At 42.0% G+C, this 21,034-nt stretch overlaps 1 protein-coding gene across 1 annotated transcript in view; it reads left to right on the top strand.

Annotated features, from left to right (window-relative positions):
• Nucleotides 1-10,909, top strand: part of LOC125178045 — a 28,938-nt gene extending 18,029 nt beyond the window's left edge. Inside the window, exon 5 of the mRNA XM_047880949.1 lies at nt 10,625-10,909. Within this exon, the coding sequence (XP_047736905.1) occupies nt 10,625-10,836 (212 nt within the window). The 3' untranslated portion in view covers nt 10,837-10,909. The remainder of the gene's footprint in view (nt 1-10,624) is intronic.
• The last annotated feature ends 10,125 nt before the right edge of the window (nt 10,910-21,034 follow it).

Below are 21,034 nucleotides of genomic sequence, written 5' to 3'. Positions count from 1 at the left end.
AAACAAGAAAGAGTTCGCACTTCTAAAATTGACTTCGGACTACCGCCCCCCTATCGCCCCCCAAACACCCTCTTCTTTATTACCGCCCCCCAAAATCTTTTCACCGCCCCTAGGGGGGCGATATCGCCCACTTTGGGAACCACTGGTCTAATCGATCTGAAATTTTGCACACTTGCGTAACTTCGGAAACAATGCATGAATCAATTGACAGAATGAACAATTTTGAACATTTAATTTTGTTTAGTATTAAAAAAATTTATTTGTTGTTAATATACGGAAATAAAATTGGAAATTCATTTTACCTGTGTAACATCGGAGACACGGGAATCTTTAGAAGTGTTGTCATTAAAAAGTAATTTTAGGCGCATATTATTGTTTTATGTCTCCTTGCCTTCTATAAATCTTATAATCGATATTTAACACACTTCTACCTGTCCAATCTATCTGAAATTTTGCACACTAGCATAAAGTCGGAGACTTTATTGAATCAATTGAAGTGCTTGAATCAATTGAAAGAATAAATAATTTTAAAATTAAATTTTGTATACATTGTAAAAATTTAAAAATAATATCTTTCAACTATTATAAAATATAATAAAAAAATTATGCGTTTAAAAATTACTATTTAAAGTCAACACTTCTAAAGAATGTAGTGTCTCCGATGTTACATATGTACAATGAATTTCAAATTTTATTTCCAAATATTGAAGAAAATTAATTTATGAATGGTTTTCATATAAAGAAATTTAAAGTTTCAAAAATATTTATTCTGTCAATTTATTCGTGCATTTTGTCTGACGTTACGGAGGTGTGCAAAATTTCAGATCGATTGGACAGGTAGAAGTGTGTTAAATATTGAAATATTGATTGTAAGATTTGTAGCAGACAAATTTATTTTTCCAATTTCTTTAGTATTAAAAAAATTATTTTTCAACATTTTTAAAATTATTTATTCTGTGAATTGATTCACGTATTGTCTCCAACTTTACGCAAGTGTGCATAATTTCAGATCGATAGGAAACGTAGAAGTGTGATATATATCGATTATAAGATTTGTAGCAGACAGACCAACAAACAAACAACAAGAAGTGAAGTTAAAGAGAAATGTTGTAAAAAAAAAATCATTGTACATGTGTTACATCGAAGACACTGGCCTCGTTAGAAGTGTTGTCTTTTAAAGGAAATTTTTAAACGTATACCATGTTTGTGCCTTCGGTGGGTCAATTATGAAGTTGGATTTCTATTTAAACCGTATTTGCACTCATGTTCCCTGCACTCAACTGTTTCATTCGCTGCGATTTTGCTCGTTCATTGCCAGCGTGGCGCTGCTCACAACATCCTCGCTAATTAGTGAACAAAAATGGGGCAAAAATTCATCGCTCTAACTCCTTCTCAATCCCATGAATTTGATGACGTAGAGTAAAGATTTCAAAGATTCCCTCGGTTCCACTTACGTGGGCACGGAATATTTTTGGTTCGTTTTCAATCTTGCTGCAGCTGCCACGAAGTACGGGACGGGAAGCATTCAGCACATTGACTGGCGTGAGATATTACCACTTCTCGGAAATATGGAAGCGACTGACTTCAGGCGCCTGTTAGTGGTTGAATCTTGTTGCCGTATGATGTAAGCCCATATGTGTGTCGATAATACACAATACTAACACTTTTATTCAAATACTAACCCTATTATATACAATATTAATATTGATACTCGCTTATTTTGCATGTGTTGTAGCAAATAATGAGGACACGAACGATGAATTTATGCATCTATAAATCATGCGACTTCTAAGCACAACGAATGATCAACTTTACGCGTGGCTAACGTGTCTATACTTCATTTTCATCGCAATTAATGCCGTGAAGAACAGTTCCCTCAAATCAACAATAATACTACTTCAATACCTTCGGGCTGTAATTAAGTGAAATGAATGATGTATGATTCCAATCTACGTTATATTCAAAGCATCACGGACAAAACATTTGTGCTCTGTATGAGAAATAATTGGCAGCAATTAGAATGACGTATGAGACCTAAATAAAGAGTAGGTACCAAGATTAATAAGAAGTAAACCCTAAGGTACATTTGCGAATTAACCAGAGTGTAGGTATGTTCGGCACTGAAACTCAGCTCCAGAAAGATAAATTATCAATATTGATTATGGTTAAACTAGAAATTCCTTGTAGTTATCATTCACAATTGTGTTTATTATCATGTTAGCTCGATTAGAAGCAGATTGATCCCAGTACTGAATCGCAGAGGCATTAAAAATATTATAACTAACTATGGCGTGTGTGATAGTGGAACGAAATTTAAGATAATAAATTGGCATTGAATATATTGCAGAAGCATTTGAGATAGCGGATCACCTCTCAAGTTTATTTATGGCTTATTGCCATTAAATGTTATCGAACGTGATGTAAATGCGTTTTGGCTTGAAAAAATGTACTGGCTTTTTATATTTTGGTGGTTTTAAATGAAGAAAATATTCAAGGCGGTTAATGTGATTTTAATGAAATAGTTTGACATATGATTCAAATTCGGGCGTAGGAAACTATATAGAGTTTCTCGCGTCCACAAGATGTTTTTCGTCCGGATGTTCTCTCTTTGCTTGACTTAGAAAGTCGCCTAGCTTAGCGTTACGTGTTTGCAAACAAAATTACGTGTTTTGATTCTGAGGTTATTTGGTGTTACGTTTTGTGACCTATCATGATACCAATGATAGATCTGATTAATGACTTCTTAAAGTTTTACAGTGAGGACCTGTTACCGATATACGTCAGGTCCTCCCATTTGACATAACTCTTAGAAGTTTTGAAGACAAATGACATACTTTGCAATCAAACATTTGGATATATGCATAAAAACTCCTAAAGCACAAGTGCAATAGTAACAACTAACCTGAATTTGGATTTTGTTCTAGCACTTCGTGGTTGGTTTTACTTCGCACATGTCTTAGGATATCTTCTTGAATGGCATGAACATCGATTAACATTTATATCGGTTGTGATCGTTTTTATTTTAGCCTTATTATGCATAATTAACCTGTTAGCAAAATAAAGCATTAGTTGGCTTTCTGCTGCTCTAACAACAGCAAAAAATTTACTTAAATAATTACAATCATGAAACTGTTGTTAATTTATTCAGGTATTTTTTCACGGGACATGGTTTAATTAGTAAATTGATGACAATAGAATTTAATGACAAGGTAATTTAAATACAAGTTAATTAAATATTTTTGTTGTCATTTATTTTGACCTGCTGAATATTAATAAACACACCTGATAGCCATAATATAAATTTCTTTAGGCTTATAGAACCCACGCCCAACGATAGGCTGCGCATAACGAGACTCCTCAACACATCACACGTTGATGGTATCAGACACGCGCGTTGGGTTCCGTGCTTAAGAATAACCATTACCCTAACTGCGTGGTACGTTCAACTGCTCTTGGGTGGGAGCGCAGCCGTGCGCCACCAATTTTGTGCACCAATAAGCCCTGAATCGAACGCCTGGGATTTCTCCGGACATCCACCAATCAGCCGTGAACCACTCTGCTTTGTCTTCCTCCGGCCTCGCATAGAACCTGCCGTGCACCACCAGGCCGCGGATCGAATCTGACTTCCTGGCATCGTTAAATTACGTAATTTTACGTTCACCGCATCTGAGGTTAGGTTTCCGATAGCATAGTTCTGTTCCACAATTTATCGTCCTTCGACAAGTGGCCGTTCGACCGAGGGCTGGTTCGACCCACGGCCTAGATACGGACGGCTGGAAGTGTTGAAGGCTACGTTCCGGAAGGCAGGAATCATGATGGTGCATTACATCCAGGGCAGTGGTGGTCTTCGGCAGGCGACCTCTCTTGGCTGACACACAATCTACACTCACAGAAATTGTAATAACTATGACCGATTAGGTATGCGCTTCTTGTCATTGTATGGATCATCCTGACCCAGCTAAACAGCTCATTAGTGCTGCGGCCGCCCGCTGCTGGTGCTATGGGGAAAAAAGTGTTTCACCATTAGGACAAAATGACCCGTTATTTTTATGAGTGTTCAACGACGATATGGCGGGCAGAGTTTGCCTCTTTCACGGGTCAATTCTACTTGAGATCCACGTACTGTGAGACACATAATTTTTGACCTCTACGAAGGACCCTTCGGAGTACAGAGGTTGATACAGCTCTGTGACTGTGAGGTATCTTATTAACGCTCAATTGGCCTCATAATATTGAACTAATAATGCTATTAGAGACAAAAATTATTCTTAAAAACGATAAAGCGGGTTTAATTCATTTGTATAATCATTTTTCTATTTTTATAAGTTATTAGGTGCGGGAAAGCATAATCCGTGCGTCATAATTGAGTTTAGGGTCAAAATTCTGGAGGTAACAACGGCCACCAATTGAATGCTGTATTCTATAACAACCCAGTGCCATTATGTATCCATGAATGGTGCGACATGTTCATTTTTGGAGGCTCTTATATGAGATAATTATTTTGATGCGCAACAGGGTTTGAATGCTAACGCGAACACCGTTGAACGGTCGTTACTCAGAACTCAGTGCATGGGTAAAATTATTGTCCAACAGTTCAATGCGTCAACGATTTTCGACTCATTAAAGAGAGTTCAAACTACCTTATTATATACAATTAAAAAGTATGCGCTTAAATTTATTATAAATAGATGCCAGATTAAAATACTTGTGGATCGTTAATTGCAAACAGGTTCTTCGGCGGGCCACTTACAAGTGTTTGGTCGCACACTAACAGAGGTAGAAAGCTTGCAATAATTTCCCGTGCTCACATCACATCGGTAACAAGGGAAAATTAACGGGCTGCACCGGTTAACGATTGTTACCGCCAGCAGACAATTAAGGGGCTAAGTGGGATTTAACTAACGAGTGCCTTTACATTCTGCGGCCCAATTCCTACTTTTATAATAGCCCTAACAATTGGATGCAAAAGCGAATATTTTCTTGGTAAGACAATATCCTAGAATACATCATAACCACTTAATCACTGGGGGTATAACTAGAACATTCAATTGTAAACAGAAAATGCATTTGGAAAGTGTCAACCCGACAAATAATTTCAATCATTGAAATCGCTTGTCCTCGCTGATCGTGATGCAAACAAATAAAATGAATTGTTCAATACATCTGATTCATCAGCGCGATTTATAACGCAGTTGGTGTCACTAAAGTCAATAATTAGTTGTAGCATGAACAAGTTGTTTCCTATCAATATGTCTTGAGAGAAATAAATATAAACGAAAATTTCACCCTATGACCGATCTATTCCTTGAAATGCTTCAAGTATTAATTACGATGTGTATGCATAGTCGAATTATTGGCTGCTGACATGGGACGTATAATTTCAAGCGAGGTACTGTACTGAGTATAGCGTTTGAAAAGTCGCAATACATTAACAACATCAGAGGGTTTCTAGCCGAGCAATGAGGATAGAATTGGATTTCGGTCTCCAATTTGTAACGGATTAAAAACTTTTATTCCATAATCCATAAATAAAATTATTCCGTGAAGAATTACTATTTCTTCGTCTATTGTATTCAGATGACCTGCACTCAGTTGAAGTTGAACGCTTAAGGGGAAGCGAGGTGGCCAGGCGGGAACAAGCTCTAATAAGAAATAAAATCAAATAGTCAAAGATAGTTCCTCTTACTAAAATTCGTGGTGAGTTGTTATTGCAGACTACGAACAGATTGCGATGTTATTCTTGCATTAGAAACTAGAAGCGTTGCAAAGTTAAACTTGAGACCAATTGCCAGAAAGTCTTCATATCTCTTACTATATGAGTGATCATTTCCTGATTGCAAACAATCTCATAGCAATTATTTCTTCCTACCTCTTCAATTTTGAACACTTTCTTCATGTTTATTTTGAACAAAAATAACCTGGACTGAAGTTCGCACATATTTAAAAGTTACTTATTTAATCACTCATTCGAATATTCCCGTATTCTTATCTTTACCCAAGATTCAAAAGTTCAAGGACTAAATTGCGAGAAAGTTTATATGTATTTAAGAAATTGATTGAAATAGTCACTTTTCGCACTCGAAATTTTTATGTTGCGATTAAATTATTGGTAATATATTCATGTGTTATTTTGTTATGTTCATTACCTTTGCCGCTAATTATTTTCATTCTTGTTTCATCACCAGGAATTGAACGGCGATGCCACAATGCTTGTGACCTGCACGAGGTTGGCCACCGGCTCCCACCCTAGCATCGGACGGACGATGTTTGGTTGCTGCCTCATTGCCTGCCTCGGCGTGTACGTCTCATCGGCTACCAAGTATAGCCTCAGACATCAACACGACGCAATTCCTGATGGAGGACAACTCATATGAAGGAAAGGCACAGTCAGCTCTCGTCTGCGTCCTGCAGGCGGAACAAGTCCTGCGCCATGCAAGCCAAGGCCTCGCCTGCTACTCCGACGGCCGCTGCGTCGTCGCCAACGGATCCTTCGACCACCTCCGAGGACCGCCTTCAGGCGACTGGGCCTGCTACTCGTTCCGTGCGTTACATGAAAAATTTCATTAAAAAATCTTGTCATGTTATGGAGAAAACAATTGAATTTCTTCGAGTAAATATTTCAAATAATTAAAGGATGATATTAATGCTACCGGTTTTATTAATTCTCACTTCATTACCCACAGTTGCAGTCCTGTGCGCTAGTCCCCTTGGTGGCCTCGGCGACGCGCTCAGGGCGGCGGTGCCGTGCAACGTGTCGCTGAGGTGCACGCCTCAGGGCTGGGCTGACGGTGAGCTGTGGGGGCTTTGGTCGCAGTCATGTCTTCAAATTTTCTTTGGTATTTGCGATTATTATCATTTGCGACTGAATTATAAGTGTTTCAAGACAACACATTTCAGTATAGAATGTAACTGTAAATAAATTAATTACGGGTTATTCATACCTCATTTATCTATTTTTACATATTAGAACTAGGGGAAACTCGATCTTCATCGTGGCAAATATTTTCGCACTCAACTTTCTGTTGCCTATAAATTCCAACACGCTCACGCAATTGTGACCTTGGGACCTTGTGATGAGTTTAGGACTTCGTAGTCCACCGTCACGCTGAAGCGCCGCCTTCGTCGTCCTCCGTCTCCGAGTCGTCGCTAGGCAGGTCACCCCGCCCTCGGGTGCCGGATGTAACGCGCGACGTGTTCCGTCTATTTGCCCCTCCTTTGGGTCAGCTGATGCAAGATGCCGTTGCTTGTCACTTGCTTATGGGTTACTGGACAATCCGGGGATCATTCTCTACCACTTGTCCAGTCGTCTTTTGAATGTTGCAAGGGTGAACTCCCCTCCTCTCGACCCTTTTGGCAGTGCATTAAAGAGCCTCGGTCCTACCACGGACAGTGATCCCTAACGGAGAGTCTGTACTCTGGCCGCGGCTCGGTTATAAAACGGGGAACCTTGCACAGTCTTTTCCTCCTTTCGTGGTAACGTGTTACTATTCTGAAGGTCTCACTCTCGAAGTTGGGAGCCAGTCCGGTTATCATCTTCCAAGTGTACAGTATGATATAACTTTCTCTTCTTCTCTTCAGTGAGTACAGTCCCAGGTGTTTCAGCCTGCCCCAGTAGTTCAGGTTCAGCTCCCTCATGCTGCTGATCCTGTATGTGAAGGTCCGCTGCACTGCCTCTAGTTTCCGCACCGCACCCGCCTAGAGTGGCGACCAAAGTTGGCAGCAATACTCAAGATTAGTGAGCACGAGGGCTCTCAAGAGTGTAATCATTGGTGCTGCTTCTCTCGTTCGAAATGTCTGCCATATCCACCCCATCCGTTGCCGGCTGCGCGCGACTATTTCTTCGATATGGGCATCGAACGTGGCTTCAGTACTCATCAACACTCCGAGATCTCGAACTAGTTGCTTTTCCTAAATTTCTGTGCCATCTGATGCTAAGTAGCGATGTGGCATCCCGATCTCTGTGCGGACTTATCTCATTACTTCGAACTTGGTACCGTTGAGCTGCATATTGTTCACTAGGGCCCAATCGTAGATTGACGATAGATCATCCTGTAACCTCTCGTAGTCTAGGTCATCTGTGATCTTCATCAGCACTCTTGTATCGTCCGCAAATGACGATGTAGATGCGTGGGTGAGTTCCGAGTCTATATCGGCAATGTGGATGAGGAAGAGGATCGGTCCAAGCACTGAGCCCTGCGGAACTCCGCGTTTCACCTTCGCTTCTCTCGATTTCGAGTTTCCAATTGCGACAGCTTGGGCTCTATCTGTAAGGAACTTGTGTATCCACCTCAGTAGGCTTCCTCCTACCCCCAACAGCCTCAGCTACCTAAAGAGCACCCCATGGTCAACTTTGTCAAAAGCTTTAGTAAAGTCCAGGTATACCACGTCTACGCCAGCCCCCTCTTCCAACTGGGCCACTAGACGGTGATGGTGCTCCAGTAACTGCGACAAACAGGAACGATTACGCCGGAAACCATTTTGTCCGTTATTACGCAGGTCAGCCTCTTCCATATACCGGACAAGCCTCCTGACCACTACCTTCTCAAAAACCTTGATCACATGTGAGGTCTAGGTCACAGGTCTGTAATTTTGGGGCCTGTCCCTCGCACCTCCTTTGTGGATTGGCGTTATCAGTCCTACTTTTAGGCCCTCAGGAATAATTCCCTCCTCCATCGAGGCTTTCCAGAGCATTGTGAGCGGAACCTGCAGTGCTCTGACACACTTCTTCAACAGCACTGCCGGAATTCCATCCGGTCCTGGTGCTGAGAACGTCGCCAGTTCTTTGATAATTATTTCCATTTCTTCTGGCCCAAACTCAATGTTCTCCAACCCCCTTAATTCTTCCTGCACAGTGCCTGGAGACCTTCGATTTCATTCTCCTTCTTTGAGTAGCGGGGGTTACTCAAGACTGATTTAAACTGCGATCCTAGTAACTCACACATACCCTGGTCATCTCCGACAAGGACATCGTTATCCTTCAGCGGGCCCACTGGCGTCTTTATTTTAGTCTTGGAGTGGGCGTATTTGAAAACGTACTTCGGGTTTTCTCTGATTACCTCCACTACTCGTTCCTCGGCAGCTTGTTCTTCTATCCTATGCGAGTCCTGCAACCTAAGTTCAATTTCATACTGCAAATCTACTAGTCTCTGCCTCCTCAGATCACTAGTGGATTCAGCTATTTGTTCATAAAAAATTCACTAAGGACTGAACTTATCTTCCCTTCCTCTCGTACCCACCGCCAGGCAACTCGCCCAACAAAAGTGCGTCCCGACCTCAAGAGGTGCAGTGCACCACTGAGGGTTGCCTCCTAGCAAGCAGCCGAACGATGACGTGGTGCGCCGCGCACCAATATTGCCTTGACGTTGGCGGGAAACTCTACACGCCCACCGACCCCCAGAAATACATGAACTTCGCTGGCTTCGTCTCTGGTCAGTGACCTGATAACCAATCAACTAGCGGAGCCCAAAGTGGTCTTGAAATTCGCAAAAACACTCAACAAGTTATCCTTAAATTATGAGTATTTTCAGAAGGTAACTAAAGCGTTAGTTACTCAGCATTGAGAGCCACTGCTCTATGAAGAGTAGTGAAATTAATTCTAAAATAGGAAAAGGCGGTTTTCAGCGTCTGAAGATAAACAAATATTTGCGTCCATTTCGTTCCGATCAAGCAGCAGTTAGCTTTGGCATCACGTTCTATAGAATCATGGCTGCCCTCGTATTTGGGATATGGTCCGAAATAATAGTAATAGTAAAATAATAATAAAACTATGAGACCGGTATGGACGGACAATTTGAGAATAATTGCCACATAATATTAGAAGAAATGATCATGAAGGTTATTCTGTTCGGACTACATGCGGCACAGGTTTAGACAATATGAAAAGCGGTGGCAATGCTAATGGCAATCTTTCCGCCTTGTTTAAAAAACGCTCCCGTTATGTCGAGGATAGTGATACACTTGAAAAAGCACAGGTTAGACAGATTCAGTCTTTAATCCTTTTCCTCATTAATCCAACTGATTACAAAATGGAGATTATTTTATTCTGAAATGCCTCACATGTTACATGAATTGATATTCAACTACGTACAGGAAATCACCGGCGGACCGCGAGTAAAATTGGAGAAAGCATTCTAATTATTGCTGGGAAAGAATTAATTACTTATATATCTATAAGTCTGTCAATAGCGAGACGTTTTTGGTTAAATTCCGCAACTGCATGCCACTTGCGCGACTAAAATCGCGCCACACAAGATCGAATCTACTTAGTTTATTAACAGTGATGGGACACCAAAAAAATGAATGTAATTCGGTGACATGAATTTTGCGCCAACCTCGTTAGGTTAGGGCTAGGGCTATATGTGTCTATTCTTAGCCCCCATCCTACTAAGGTTAGCTCCAGATAGCAAATTTTTTTATTGAATAGCTGTTTCTAAATGTCAAATAATAATGGTCGAGGCATTGCGATTTGTTAAGATTATATATATTTATTAATATTCAATAAACCAAATATTTATAGTATAAGTATGCACATTCAGAAATACTCCGCCGAAAAACATACAAACTTGTTTAATCTGAAAAGCCTTATATGTGTAACTAATTTAACCTTTCTTTAACCTCTCCATAGGTTATTTTTGGGTGGGTGCTGTTCGAATGCCGGACAACTCGTGGATGTGGCTCAGCAACGGACGCGGCTTGGTCGTGGCTGCAGACTGGAACCCAGGACAACCGAATGAACGGGAAGCTAATTGTGGCTACGGGGAAGGGAGCAGCTGGGGACTCTGGGACAATACTTGTGGAATATTGAAGAAAGCTCTGTGTTCTATGAGTGAAAACTAAACCGTTGGTTTTCATTTCACGAAGTACTTACATAGTATTAATGGTTTCTCAAGCATGATCTTTCCTGTTTCGGTGCCTGCACTTCACTTTCATAACGAACTATATGTACGAAGGACTTGAAGGTAGAGAAAATAAAAAAAAAACTGTACTTGGCGTTTTCATTGCATTTACATTTTTTGGTCAACTTGCTCTTTAAGCTAACTAATGATATAAAGACTCACAAAGTTCTGTTTTACTAGGACGTGTTCTTGTTTCGTTAAATTGATGTCAAAATTACACGCAAGGAGGACTAGATACGAGTGAATAATATTATTGAGACTCAACGTGACAATGCACTATCAGGTTACCATGGCAGGTCGTGGTATCTACATCACAAATCGATCTCGACTTCATTGCAAAATACTGCCCTTGCACTCGCTTCAAAGATTCATTAAAATTTGCTGGCATCAACTTCTAAGATGGTGAATACAGAATATCCACTATCGAAACACATGCACTCAGGGGAAGATCAATATTCTTACATACCTCGATCCGACCTGGTAGATTAATGAAGATTGGCAAATTAACTGCGCCTTTGTGGAATGTTTTTGCTGTAAATGTTTGGCTTTTGTAAAAAATAGTCCAATGATGCCGTATACTGTTATAAAAAGAGTATTTTACCTCTGAAGGTCATGACAACTCCGATTGATGTTATATGGTTGCGAATTCCAAATGTTAGGATTAAGATCTGATATTTGATTCTGCCACAATCCGCTTGTGCAAACGAGTAAAAAATATTTTTTTATTGTCTTCAGTGGGTCAATTATGAAGTTTAATTTCTATTTAAACCGAATTTGCACTCATGTTTGCTGCACTCAAATCTTTTATTCACTGCGATTTTGCTCCTTCATTGACAGCGTGGCGCTGCTCACAACATCCGCCCTAATTAGTGAACAAAAATGGTGCAAAAATTCATCGCTTTAACTAATATTTAATCTAGTGAAATTGGTGACGAAGAGTAATGTTCTCACAGAACCTTTCGGTTCCACTTACGTGGGCACGGAATATTTTTGGTTCGTTTTCAGTCTTGCTGAAGCTGCCACGACTGGACGGAAGCATTCAGCACATTGACTGGCCTGATATACAGGGTGTCCCAAAAAAACGATACTCAACTTTGAATGGCAATAACTCGAAAAGTAAAAGAGTTAAAAATTTTTGGAAGGTCAGGATTTGTTCCCTATGTTTTTTTCATCTTTTCACCAAAAATCAGACAGATCGATGTAGCCATGAGCGTTTGATAGAACTTTCAGTGACATGTGCTAAAATCGTGCTTGCGCAAAGTTTTAGTAAGATCATTTTGCATATTCATTACGTTGTCATGAGATGTTTTCTTTTCGCTGTTTCATTTTTAGCGCATTTTCTCATTTATGAAAAAAATGCACTTTTGTGCTCGCCATGTCCGTCTGTCCATCCGTCCGTCTGTCTGTCCGTCCGTGACTTCATGTTTTCGTCGACGAGAAAATGCGCTCACTGTCACTCACTGCAGTGAGTACTGAGTTTCATTTTTTGTATCTTTGGTGAGACAAAAATATGGCAATCTTTGGTGAGAGGCAATCATGTCAATCTTTGGTGAGAGCCAATCATGGCAATCTTTGGTGAGAGGCAATCATGTCAATCTTTGGTGAGAGGCAATCATGACAATCTTTGGTGAGACACAATCATGACAATCTTTGGTGAGAGGCAATCATGTCAATCTTTGGTGAGAGGCAATCACGACAGTCTTTGGTGAGACACAATCATGACAATCTTTGGTGAGAGACAATCATGGCAATCTTTGGTGAGAGGCAATCATGTCAATCTTTGGTGAGAGGCAATCACGACAGTCTTTGGTGAGACACAATCATGGCAATCTTTGGTGAGAGATAATCATGGCAATCTTTGGTGAGAGAGAATTTCAAAACCAAAGATTGCCTCTCACCAAAGATTGCCATGTTTTGTCTCACCAAAGATACAAAAATGTAACTCAGTACTCACTGCAGTGAGTGACAGAGAGCGCATTTTCTCGTCGACGAAAACATGAAGTCACGGACGGACAGACAGACGGACCGACGGACGAACGGACAGACGGACATGGCGAGCACAATAGTGCATTTTTTCATAAATGAGAAAATGCGCTAAAAATCAAACAGCGAAAAGAAAACATGTCAAGACAACGTAATGATTATGCAAAATGATCTTAATAAAACTTTGCGCATACACGATTTTATAGCACATGTCACTGAAAGTTCTATCAAACGCTTATGGCCACATCGATCTGTCTGATTTTTGTGGAGAAATAGAATAAAACAAATAAAAAAAAAACTTTTAAGAACCACGTTTTCTTAACGGACAAAAAAGTAAAACATTTACTCTTACATAATATTTAAGTTATGTAGAATGTTATGTAATGTTATGTAAGAGTAAATGTTTTTCTTTTTGTCCGTTAAGAAAGCGTGGTTTTTGAAAGTTTTTTTTAATTTGTTTTATTTCACTATTTTTAGTTTTGTAGAAACCAGAAAAACGTGGTTTTTGAAAATATTTTTATATTTATTTATTTTTTACTTTTTAGTTAGCAATTTTAGCAATTCAAATCAATTTCCAGGGTTGGCAAGTCTGGATGTTCGAGAAAAAACTCAATTCCAAACTGTGAATTTTTAGTGTTTTTTTTACTTTTTTAAATTTTATTTTTATTTTTTTTTATTATTATTTCTGATGATCAAATCTTGAATTGTTAGGCAGCATAAACATGCATGCCAAATTTCAACTTACTAGGATGTTTAGAAGTGCTCTAAATTAAGGTTTGAATTTCTGATGACAGACAGACACGGAACGAAACTAAAAAAAACGTGGTAAAAAACTGTTAAAAAATATTTTTTAATTAGCATTTCTGATGATCAAATCTTGAATTGTTAGGCAGCATAAGCATGCATGCCAAATTTATAGTTTCTATAGTATTTTCAGAAGAGCTCTAAATTAAGGTTTGAATTTTTGATGACAGACAGACACGAAACGAAGTCAAGAAAAACGTGGTAATAAAAAAATACAGGAAACAAATCCTGACCTTCCAAAATTTTTTAACTCTATTACTTTTTGAGTTACAGGCATTCAAAGTTGGGTATCGTTTTTTAGGGATACCCTGTATTACCACTACTCGGAAGTGTGCAAGCGACTGACTTTAGGCGCCTGGTAGTGGTTGATGCTGTATGATGTAAGCCCATATGTGTATCGCTAATACACAATAATAACACTTCTATGCAAAATACTCACCCTGTTATACATAATATGAAGACATTGAGTTATATACATAATATTGAGTTATTTCGCGTATACTGTATGTACTGACCTATAAATTTATGCATCTATAAATCATGCGACTTATATGCACAAAGAATGATCAACTTATGCGTGACTAATGTGTCTATACTTCATTTTCATCGCAGTTAATGCCGTGAAGAACAAGTATTAACTACGATGTACATGCATAGTCGATTTATTTACTGATGCTATGGTGCGTATAATTTCGAGCGAGACAAATAGGCGCGTTCGAGGCAATGAGGCGATTAACAACACCAGAGGGTTTCTAGCCGAACAATGAGGATAAAATTAGATTTTGTTCACCAATTTAACAGGTTGACAACTATTAATCCATAATCCATAAACATATTAGGCTGTGAAGAATTGCTATTTCGTCGTCTATTGTATTTAGATGACCTGAACTCAGTTGAAGTTGAACGCTTAAGGGGAAGCGAGGTGGCCAGGCGGGAACAAGCTCTAATAAGAAACAAAATCAAACAGTCATATAGTTCCTCTTACTAAAATTTGTTGTGAGTTGTTATTGCAAACTGCGAACAGATTGCGAGGTTATTCTTGTATTAGAAACTAGAAGCGTTGCAAAGTTAAACTTGAGACCAATTGCCAGAGAGTCTTCATATCTCTTACTATATGTGATCATTTCCTGATTGCAAACAATCTCATAGCAATTATTTCTACCTATCTATCTAATTTTGAACACTTTTTTCATGTATATTTTGAACGAGCATAACCTGGACTGAAGTTCGCACATATTCAACAAGTTACTTATTTAATCACTCATTCGAATATTCCCCTATTCTTATCTTAACCCAAGATTCAAAAGTGCAAAGACTAAATTGCGAGAAAGTTTATATGGATTTTAAGAAATTATTTAAAGTAGTCACCATTGCACTCGAAATTTTTGATTTTGCGATTAACTTCATGGTGATACATTCATTATTATGTTTGTTATGTTCAATAACTTTGTCGTTAATTAGTTTCATATCTATTCATCACGGACGATGTTTGGTTACTGCCTCATTGCCTGCCTCGGCGTGTACGTCTCATCGGCCACCAAGTGGAGCCTCATAGACCTCAACAGGACGCAATTCCTGATGGAGGACAACTCGTATGAAGGAAAGGCACAGTCAGCTCTCATCTGCGTCCTGCAGGCGGAACAAGTCCTGCGCCATGCAAGCCGCGGCCTCGCCTGCTACTCCGACGGCCGCTGCGTCGTCGCAGACGGACCCTACGACCACCTCCGAGGACCGGCTTCCGGCGACTGGGCCTGCTACTCGTTCCGTGCGTTACCTGAATACTTTCATTAAAAGAGATCTTGTCACGTTATGGAGAAAACAATTTAATTTTCTTCATGTTAATATTTCAAATTATTAAAGGATGATATTAATGCTACCGGTTTTATTAATTTTCACTTCATTACCCACAGTTACAATCCTGTGCGCTAGCCCTCCTGGTGGCCTCGGCGACGCGCTCAGGGCGGCGGTGCCGTGCAACGTGTCGCTGAGCTGCACGCCTCATGGGGCTGGGCTGACGGTGAGCTGTGGGGGCTTTGGTCGCAGTCATGTCTTCAAATTTTCTTTGGTATTTGCGACTATTATCATTTGCGACTGAATTATCAGTGTTTCTGATAATTCAGTGTCCCTCCTTTCGTGGTAACGTGTTACTATTCTGAAGGTCTCACTCTCGAAGTTGGGAGCCAGTCCGGTTATCATCTTCCAAGTGTACAGTATGATATACCTTTCTCTTCTTCTCTCCAGTGAGTACAGTCCCAGGTGTTTCAGCCTGCCCCAGTAGTTCAGGTTCAGCTCCCTCATGCTGCTGATCCTGTATGTGAAGGTCCGCTGCACTGCCTCTAGTTTCCGCACCGCACCCGCCTTGAGTGGCGACCAAAGTTGGCAGCAATACTCAAGATTGGGGAGCACGAGGGCTCTGAAGAGTGTAATCATTGGTGCTGCTTCTCTCGTTCGAAATGTCCGCCATATCCACCCCATCCGTTGCCGGCTGCGCGCGACTATTTCCTCGATATGGGCATCGAACGTGGCTTCAGCACTCATCAACACTCCGAGATCTCGAACTAGTTGCTTTTCCTCAATTTCGGTGCCATCTGATGCTAAGTAGCGATGTGGCATCCCGATCTCTGTGCGGACTTATCTCATTACTTCGAACTTGGTACCGTTGAACTGCATATTGTTCACTAGGGCCCAATCGTAGATTGACGATAGATCATCCTGTAACCTCTCGCAGTCTAGGTCATCTGTGAGCTACATCAGCACTCTTGTATCGTCCGCAAATGACGCTGTAGATGCGTGGGTGAGTTCTGAGTCAATATCGGCAATGTGGATGAGGAAGAGTATCGGTCCAAGCACTGAGCCCTGCGGAACTCCGCATTTCACCTTCGCTTCTCTCGATTTCGAGTTTCCAATTGCGACAGCTTGTACTCTATCTGTAAGGAACTTGTGTATCCACCTCAATAGGCTTCCTCCTACCCCCAACAGCCTCAGCTACCTAAAGAGCACCCCATGGTCAGCTTTGTCAAAAGCATTAGTAAAGTCCAGGTATACCACGTCCACGCCAGCTCCCTCTTCCAACTGGGCCACTAGACGGTGATGGTGCTCCAGTAACTGCGACAAACAGGAACGATTACGCCGGAAACCATTTTGTCCGTTATTACACAGGTCAGCCTCTTCCATATACCGGAGAAGCCTCCTGACCACTACCTTCTCAAAAACCTTGATCACATGTGAGGTCTAGGTCACAGGTCTGTAATTTTGGGGTCTGTCCCTCGCACCTCCTTTGTGGATTGGCGTTATCAGTCTTACTTTTAGGCCCTCAGGAATAATTCCCTCCACCATCGAGGCTTTCCAGAGCATTGTGAGCGGAACCTTCAGTGCTTCGACACACTTCTTCAACAGCACTGCCGGAATTCCATCCGGTCCTGGTGCTGAGAACGTCGCCAGTTCTTTGATAATTATTTCCATTTCATCTGGCCCAAACTCAATGTTCTCCAACCCCCTTCTTCCTGGCAGTGCCTGGAGACCTTCGATTTCATTCTCCTCCCTTGAGTAGCGGGGGGTTACTCAAGACTGATTTAAACTGCGATCCCAGTAACTCACACACACCCTGGTCATCTCCGACAAGGACATCGTTATCCTTCAGCGGGCCCACTGGCGTCTTTATTTTAGCCTTAGAGTGGGCGTATTTGAAAACGTACTTCGGGTTTTCTCTGATTACCTCCACTACTCGTTCCTCGGCACTCGGCAGCTTGTTCTTCTATCCTATGCGAGTCCTGCAACCTGAGTTCAATTTCATAGTGCAAATCTACTAGTCTCTGCCTCCTCAGATCACTAGTGGATTCAGTTATTTGTTTATAAAAAATTCACTAAGGACCGAACGTATCTTCCCTTCCTCTCGTACCCACCGCCAGGCAACTCGCCCAACAAAAGTGCGTCCCGACCTCAAGAGGTGCAGTGCACCACTGAGGGTTGCCTCCTAGCAAGCAGCCGAACGATGACGTGGTGCGCCGCGCACCAATATTGCCTTGATGTTGGCGGGAAACTCTACACGCCCACCGACCCCCAGAAATACATGAACTTCACTGGCTTCGTCTCTGGTCAGTGACCTGATAACCAATCAACTAGCGGAGCCCAAAGTGGTCTTGAAATTCGCAAAAACACTCACCAAGTTATCCTTAAATTATGAGTATTTTCAGAAGGTAACTAAAGCGTTAGTTACTCAGCATTGAGAACCACTGCTCAATGAAGAGTAGTGAAATTAATTCTAAAATAGGAAAAGGCGGTTTTCAGCTTCTGAAGACAAAAAAATATTTGCGTCCATTTCGTTCCGTTCAAGCAGCAGTTAACTTTGGCATCACGTTCTATAGAATCATGGCTGCCCTCGTATTTGGGATATGGTCCGAAATAATAGTAATAGTAAAACGATATTTTTAGTATAAGTATGCACATTCAGAAATACTCCACCGAAAAACATACGAACTTGTTTTATCTGAAAACCCTTATATGTGTAACTAATGAAACCTTTCTTTAACCTCTCCATAGGTTATTTTTGGGTGGGGGCTGTTCGGATGCTGGACAACTCGTGGATGTGGCTCAGCAACGGACGCGGCTTGGTCGTGGCTGCAGACTGGAACTCAGGACAACCGAATGAACGGGAAGCTTATTGTGGCTACGGGGAAGGGAGCAGCTGGGGACTCTGTGACAATACTTGTGGAATATTGAAGAAAGCTCTGTGTTCTATGAGTGAAAACTAAACTTTTGTTTTTCATCTCACAAAGTACTTACATAGTATTAATGGCTTCTCAAGCATGGTCTTTCCTGTTTCGGTACCTGCACTTCACTTTCATAACGAACTATGTATTTGAAGGCGAAGAAAATGAAAAAATCTTTACCTGGAGTTTTCGTTGCATTTGCATTTTTGGTAACTTGTGATTTAAGCTAACTAATGATTTAAAGGCTCACAAAGTTCTGTTTGAGTGAACGAGTAGGTGTTTCGTTCAATTGATGATGAAGTTGCAATTAAAGAGGAGTAGATATGAGTAAATTATAGACGTGGCAATTCAAATTAATTTACTAATAAATAATGCGTGGCAATTCAATTAACAGGTTACCATGGCAGGTCATGGTAACCTGTTACCACCACAGGAAACCATGAGGTAACTTGAGTTGTCATCAGAAATCGATCTTGACTTCATTGCGAAATACTACACTTGCACTCGCTTCAAAGATTAAGTTAGATTTGCTGGCACTAACTTCTAAGATGGTGAGTAGAGCAGCAACAATCGAAACACATGCACTTAAAGATAGATCGAGTTTCTTAAATGCCTCTGGGTTGGTAGATTAATAAAGATTGGCAAATTATCTGCGCCTGAATAGAATGTCTTTCCTGTAAATGTTTGACTCTTACAAAAAATTGTTAAATGATACCGTATGCTTTTAAAGGGCGCATTCTGCTCCTGAAGGTCATGATAATTTCGATTGAAGTAATATTTTTCCGAATTCCAAATGTTGGGATTAAGATCTAATATTTGATCCTGCCTCAGTTCGGTTGTGTAAATGAGAAAATATTTTTTGTGTCTTCGGTGGGTCAATTATGAAGTTAGTTTTCTATTTAAACCATATTTGCACTCATGTTTGCTGCACGCAACTGTTTTATTCACCGCGATTTTGCTCGTTCATTGCCAGCGTGGCGCTGCTCACAACATCCGCCCTAATTAGTGAACAAAAATGGGTAAAAAATTCATCGCTCAAACTCCTTTTGAATTCAATGAAATTGGTGACATAGAGTAATGTTCTCACAGAACCTCTACGTTCCACTTACGTGGACACGGAAAATATTGGTTCGTTTCAATCTTGCTGCTCAAACGTTACATCCGGGAATACAGGGCGGGGTGACCTGCCTAGCGACGACTCGGAGAAGGAGGACGACGAAGGCGGAGCATCAGCTTGACCGTGGACTACGACGTCCTAAACTCATCACAAGGTCACAAGCTGCACGAATGGACGGGAAGGATTCAGCACATTGACTGGCGTGAGGTATTACCACTTCTCGGAAGTATGCAAGCAACTGACTATGGGCGCGTGGTACTGGTTAAATCTTGTTGATCTGCCCTACGTGCAGACGGTCTGACCCCATCCCAGTCAGACACCCCTACCCCCGGCCTCCCCCATCCCCCCCCCCCCCCCCGGCCTCCCCCCTTGCTGGCCCCCTCCCACCTTTGCGTCCTCCACCTCGGATACGCGCTGGAGCGCAAGGACCGCCCCGGAAGTCACGGCGGAGGTCTCCTCATCTTGATCCGCCATGATGTCCCCTACATCGGACGAGACATCTCTCCCCTCCTACGCGGCGACACCACTATGGAGGCTATAGCAATCTCCACTCCTCTTATGGCTCACCTCTCTGTATCATCAATGTATACATCCCACCGGCCTCCTCCTGCCCCCCGGGATACTCCCGGGAGCTCGCAGACATTATCTCCATTCCGGGTCACTGCCCGATAATGGGCGATTTTAACGCCCACCATCCCTCTTGGTTCTCCCACACGGAAGACCAGAGAGCCGTAGCGCGAGGAACCGCAGTCGACGACCTCATCGCTGGTTCCTTCCTCGCCTACCTCAATGAGGACTCCCATACCCGCCTCCCCTCCCATGGCCCGCTCTCCTCTCCGGACCTCGCCATCATCAGCGGTCACCTACTCCTCAGTATCTCCTGGACTCCTCAAGCCGCTCTAAACTCGGACCACCTGCCCATCCTGATCCATCTTCCTTCCTCAGCTGATTCCCCGACTCCCCGGGCCGCCCGCTCCTATGTCAACTTTAAAAAAGCTGACTGGCCCGCATATACGGCAGCCATCGAAGCGGCGCTCGAGACGGTTCCTCCCCCCACCTCGTGTGGCGGAGAGTCGACCTTAAGGGAAGTCTTGACGACCGCTGCCAGACAGCATATCCCTGCCGGATTCAGGAAGGACTTCTCCCCATCAGTCAACCCTAGCACCCGGTTGCTCATAGAGCAACGGGATGACATTAGGGCGAGCAACCAAATCGATCCCGGCTCCCAGAACTCAACCTGGAAATCGGCATCTCCATACAGGCCCACGCCAGGAACACCTGGCAAACACATCTTGCGTCTTGCAGCAGGCGTACCAACCAATCCAAACATTGGAATCTCCTCCGCTCCCTAGCCGGAAAGCGGAACTGCCCTCCCCCCAATCAGCCAATCCAATTTGTTCGGATTTCCCTCTCCTCCCAACGCAAGATCTCCTCCGCCTTCTGCAAGCTTTTCACTTCGGCCGCTTCTCACTCTCAGAGTCCCTCCACCCGCCGCCTCATCGTTGAATCCGAACCCAACATCCCCT

This window comes from Hyalella azteca, unplaced genomic scaffold (assembly GCF_000764305.2).
Source record: "Hyalella azteca isolate HAZT.00-mixed unplaced genomic scaffold, Hazt_2.0.2 contig6661, whole genome shotgun sequence".
NCBI lineage: Eukaryota > Metazoa > Arthropoda > Malacostraca > Amphipoda > Hyalellidae > Hyalella > Hyalella azteca.
This window is presented reverse-complemented; position numbering and strand designations above follow the sequence as displayed.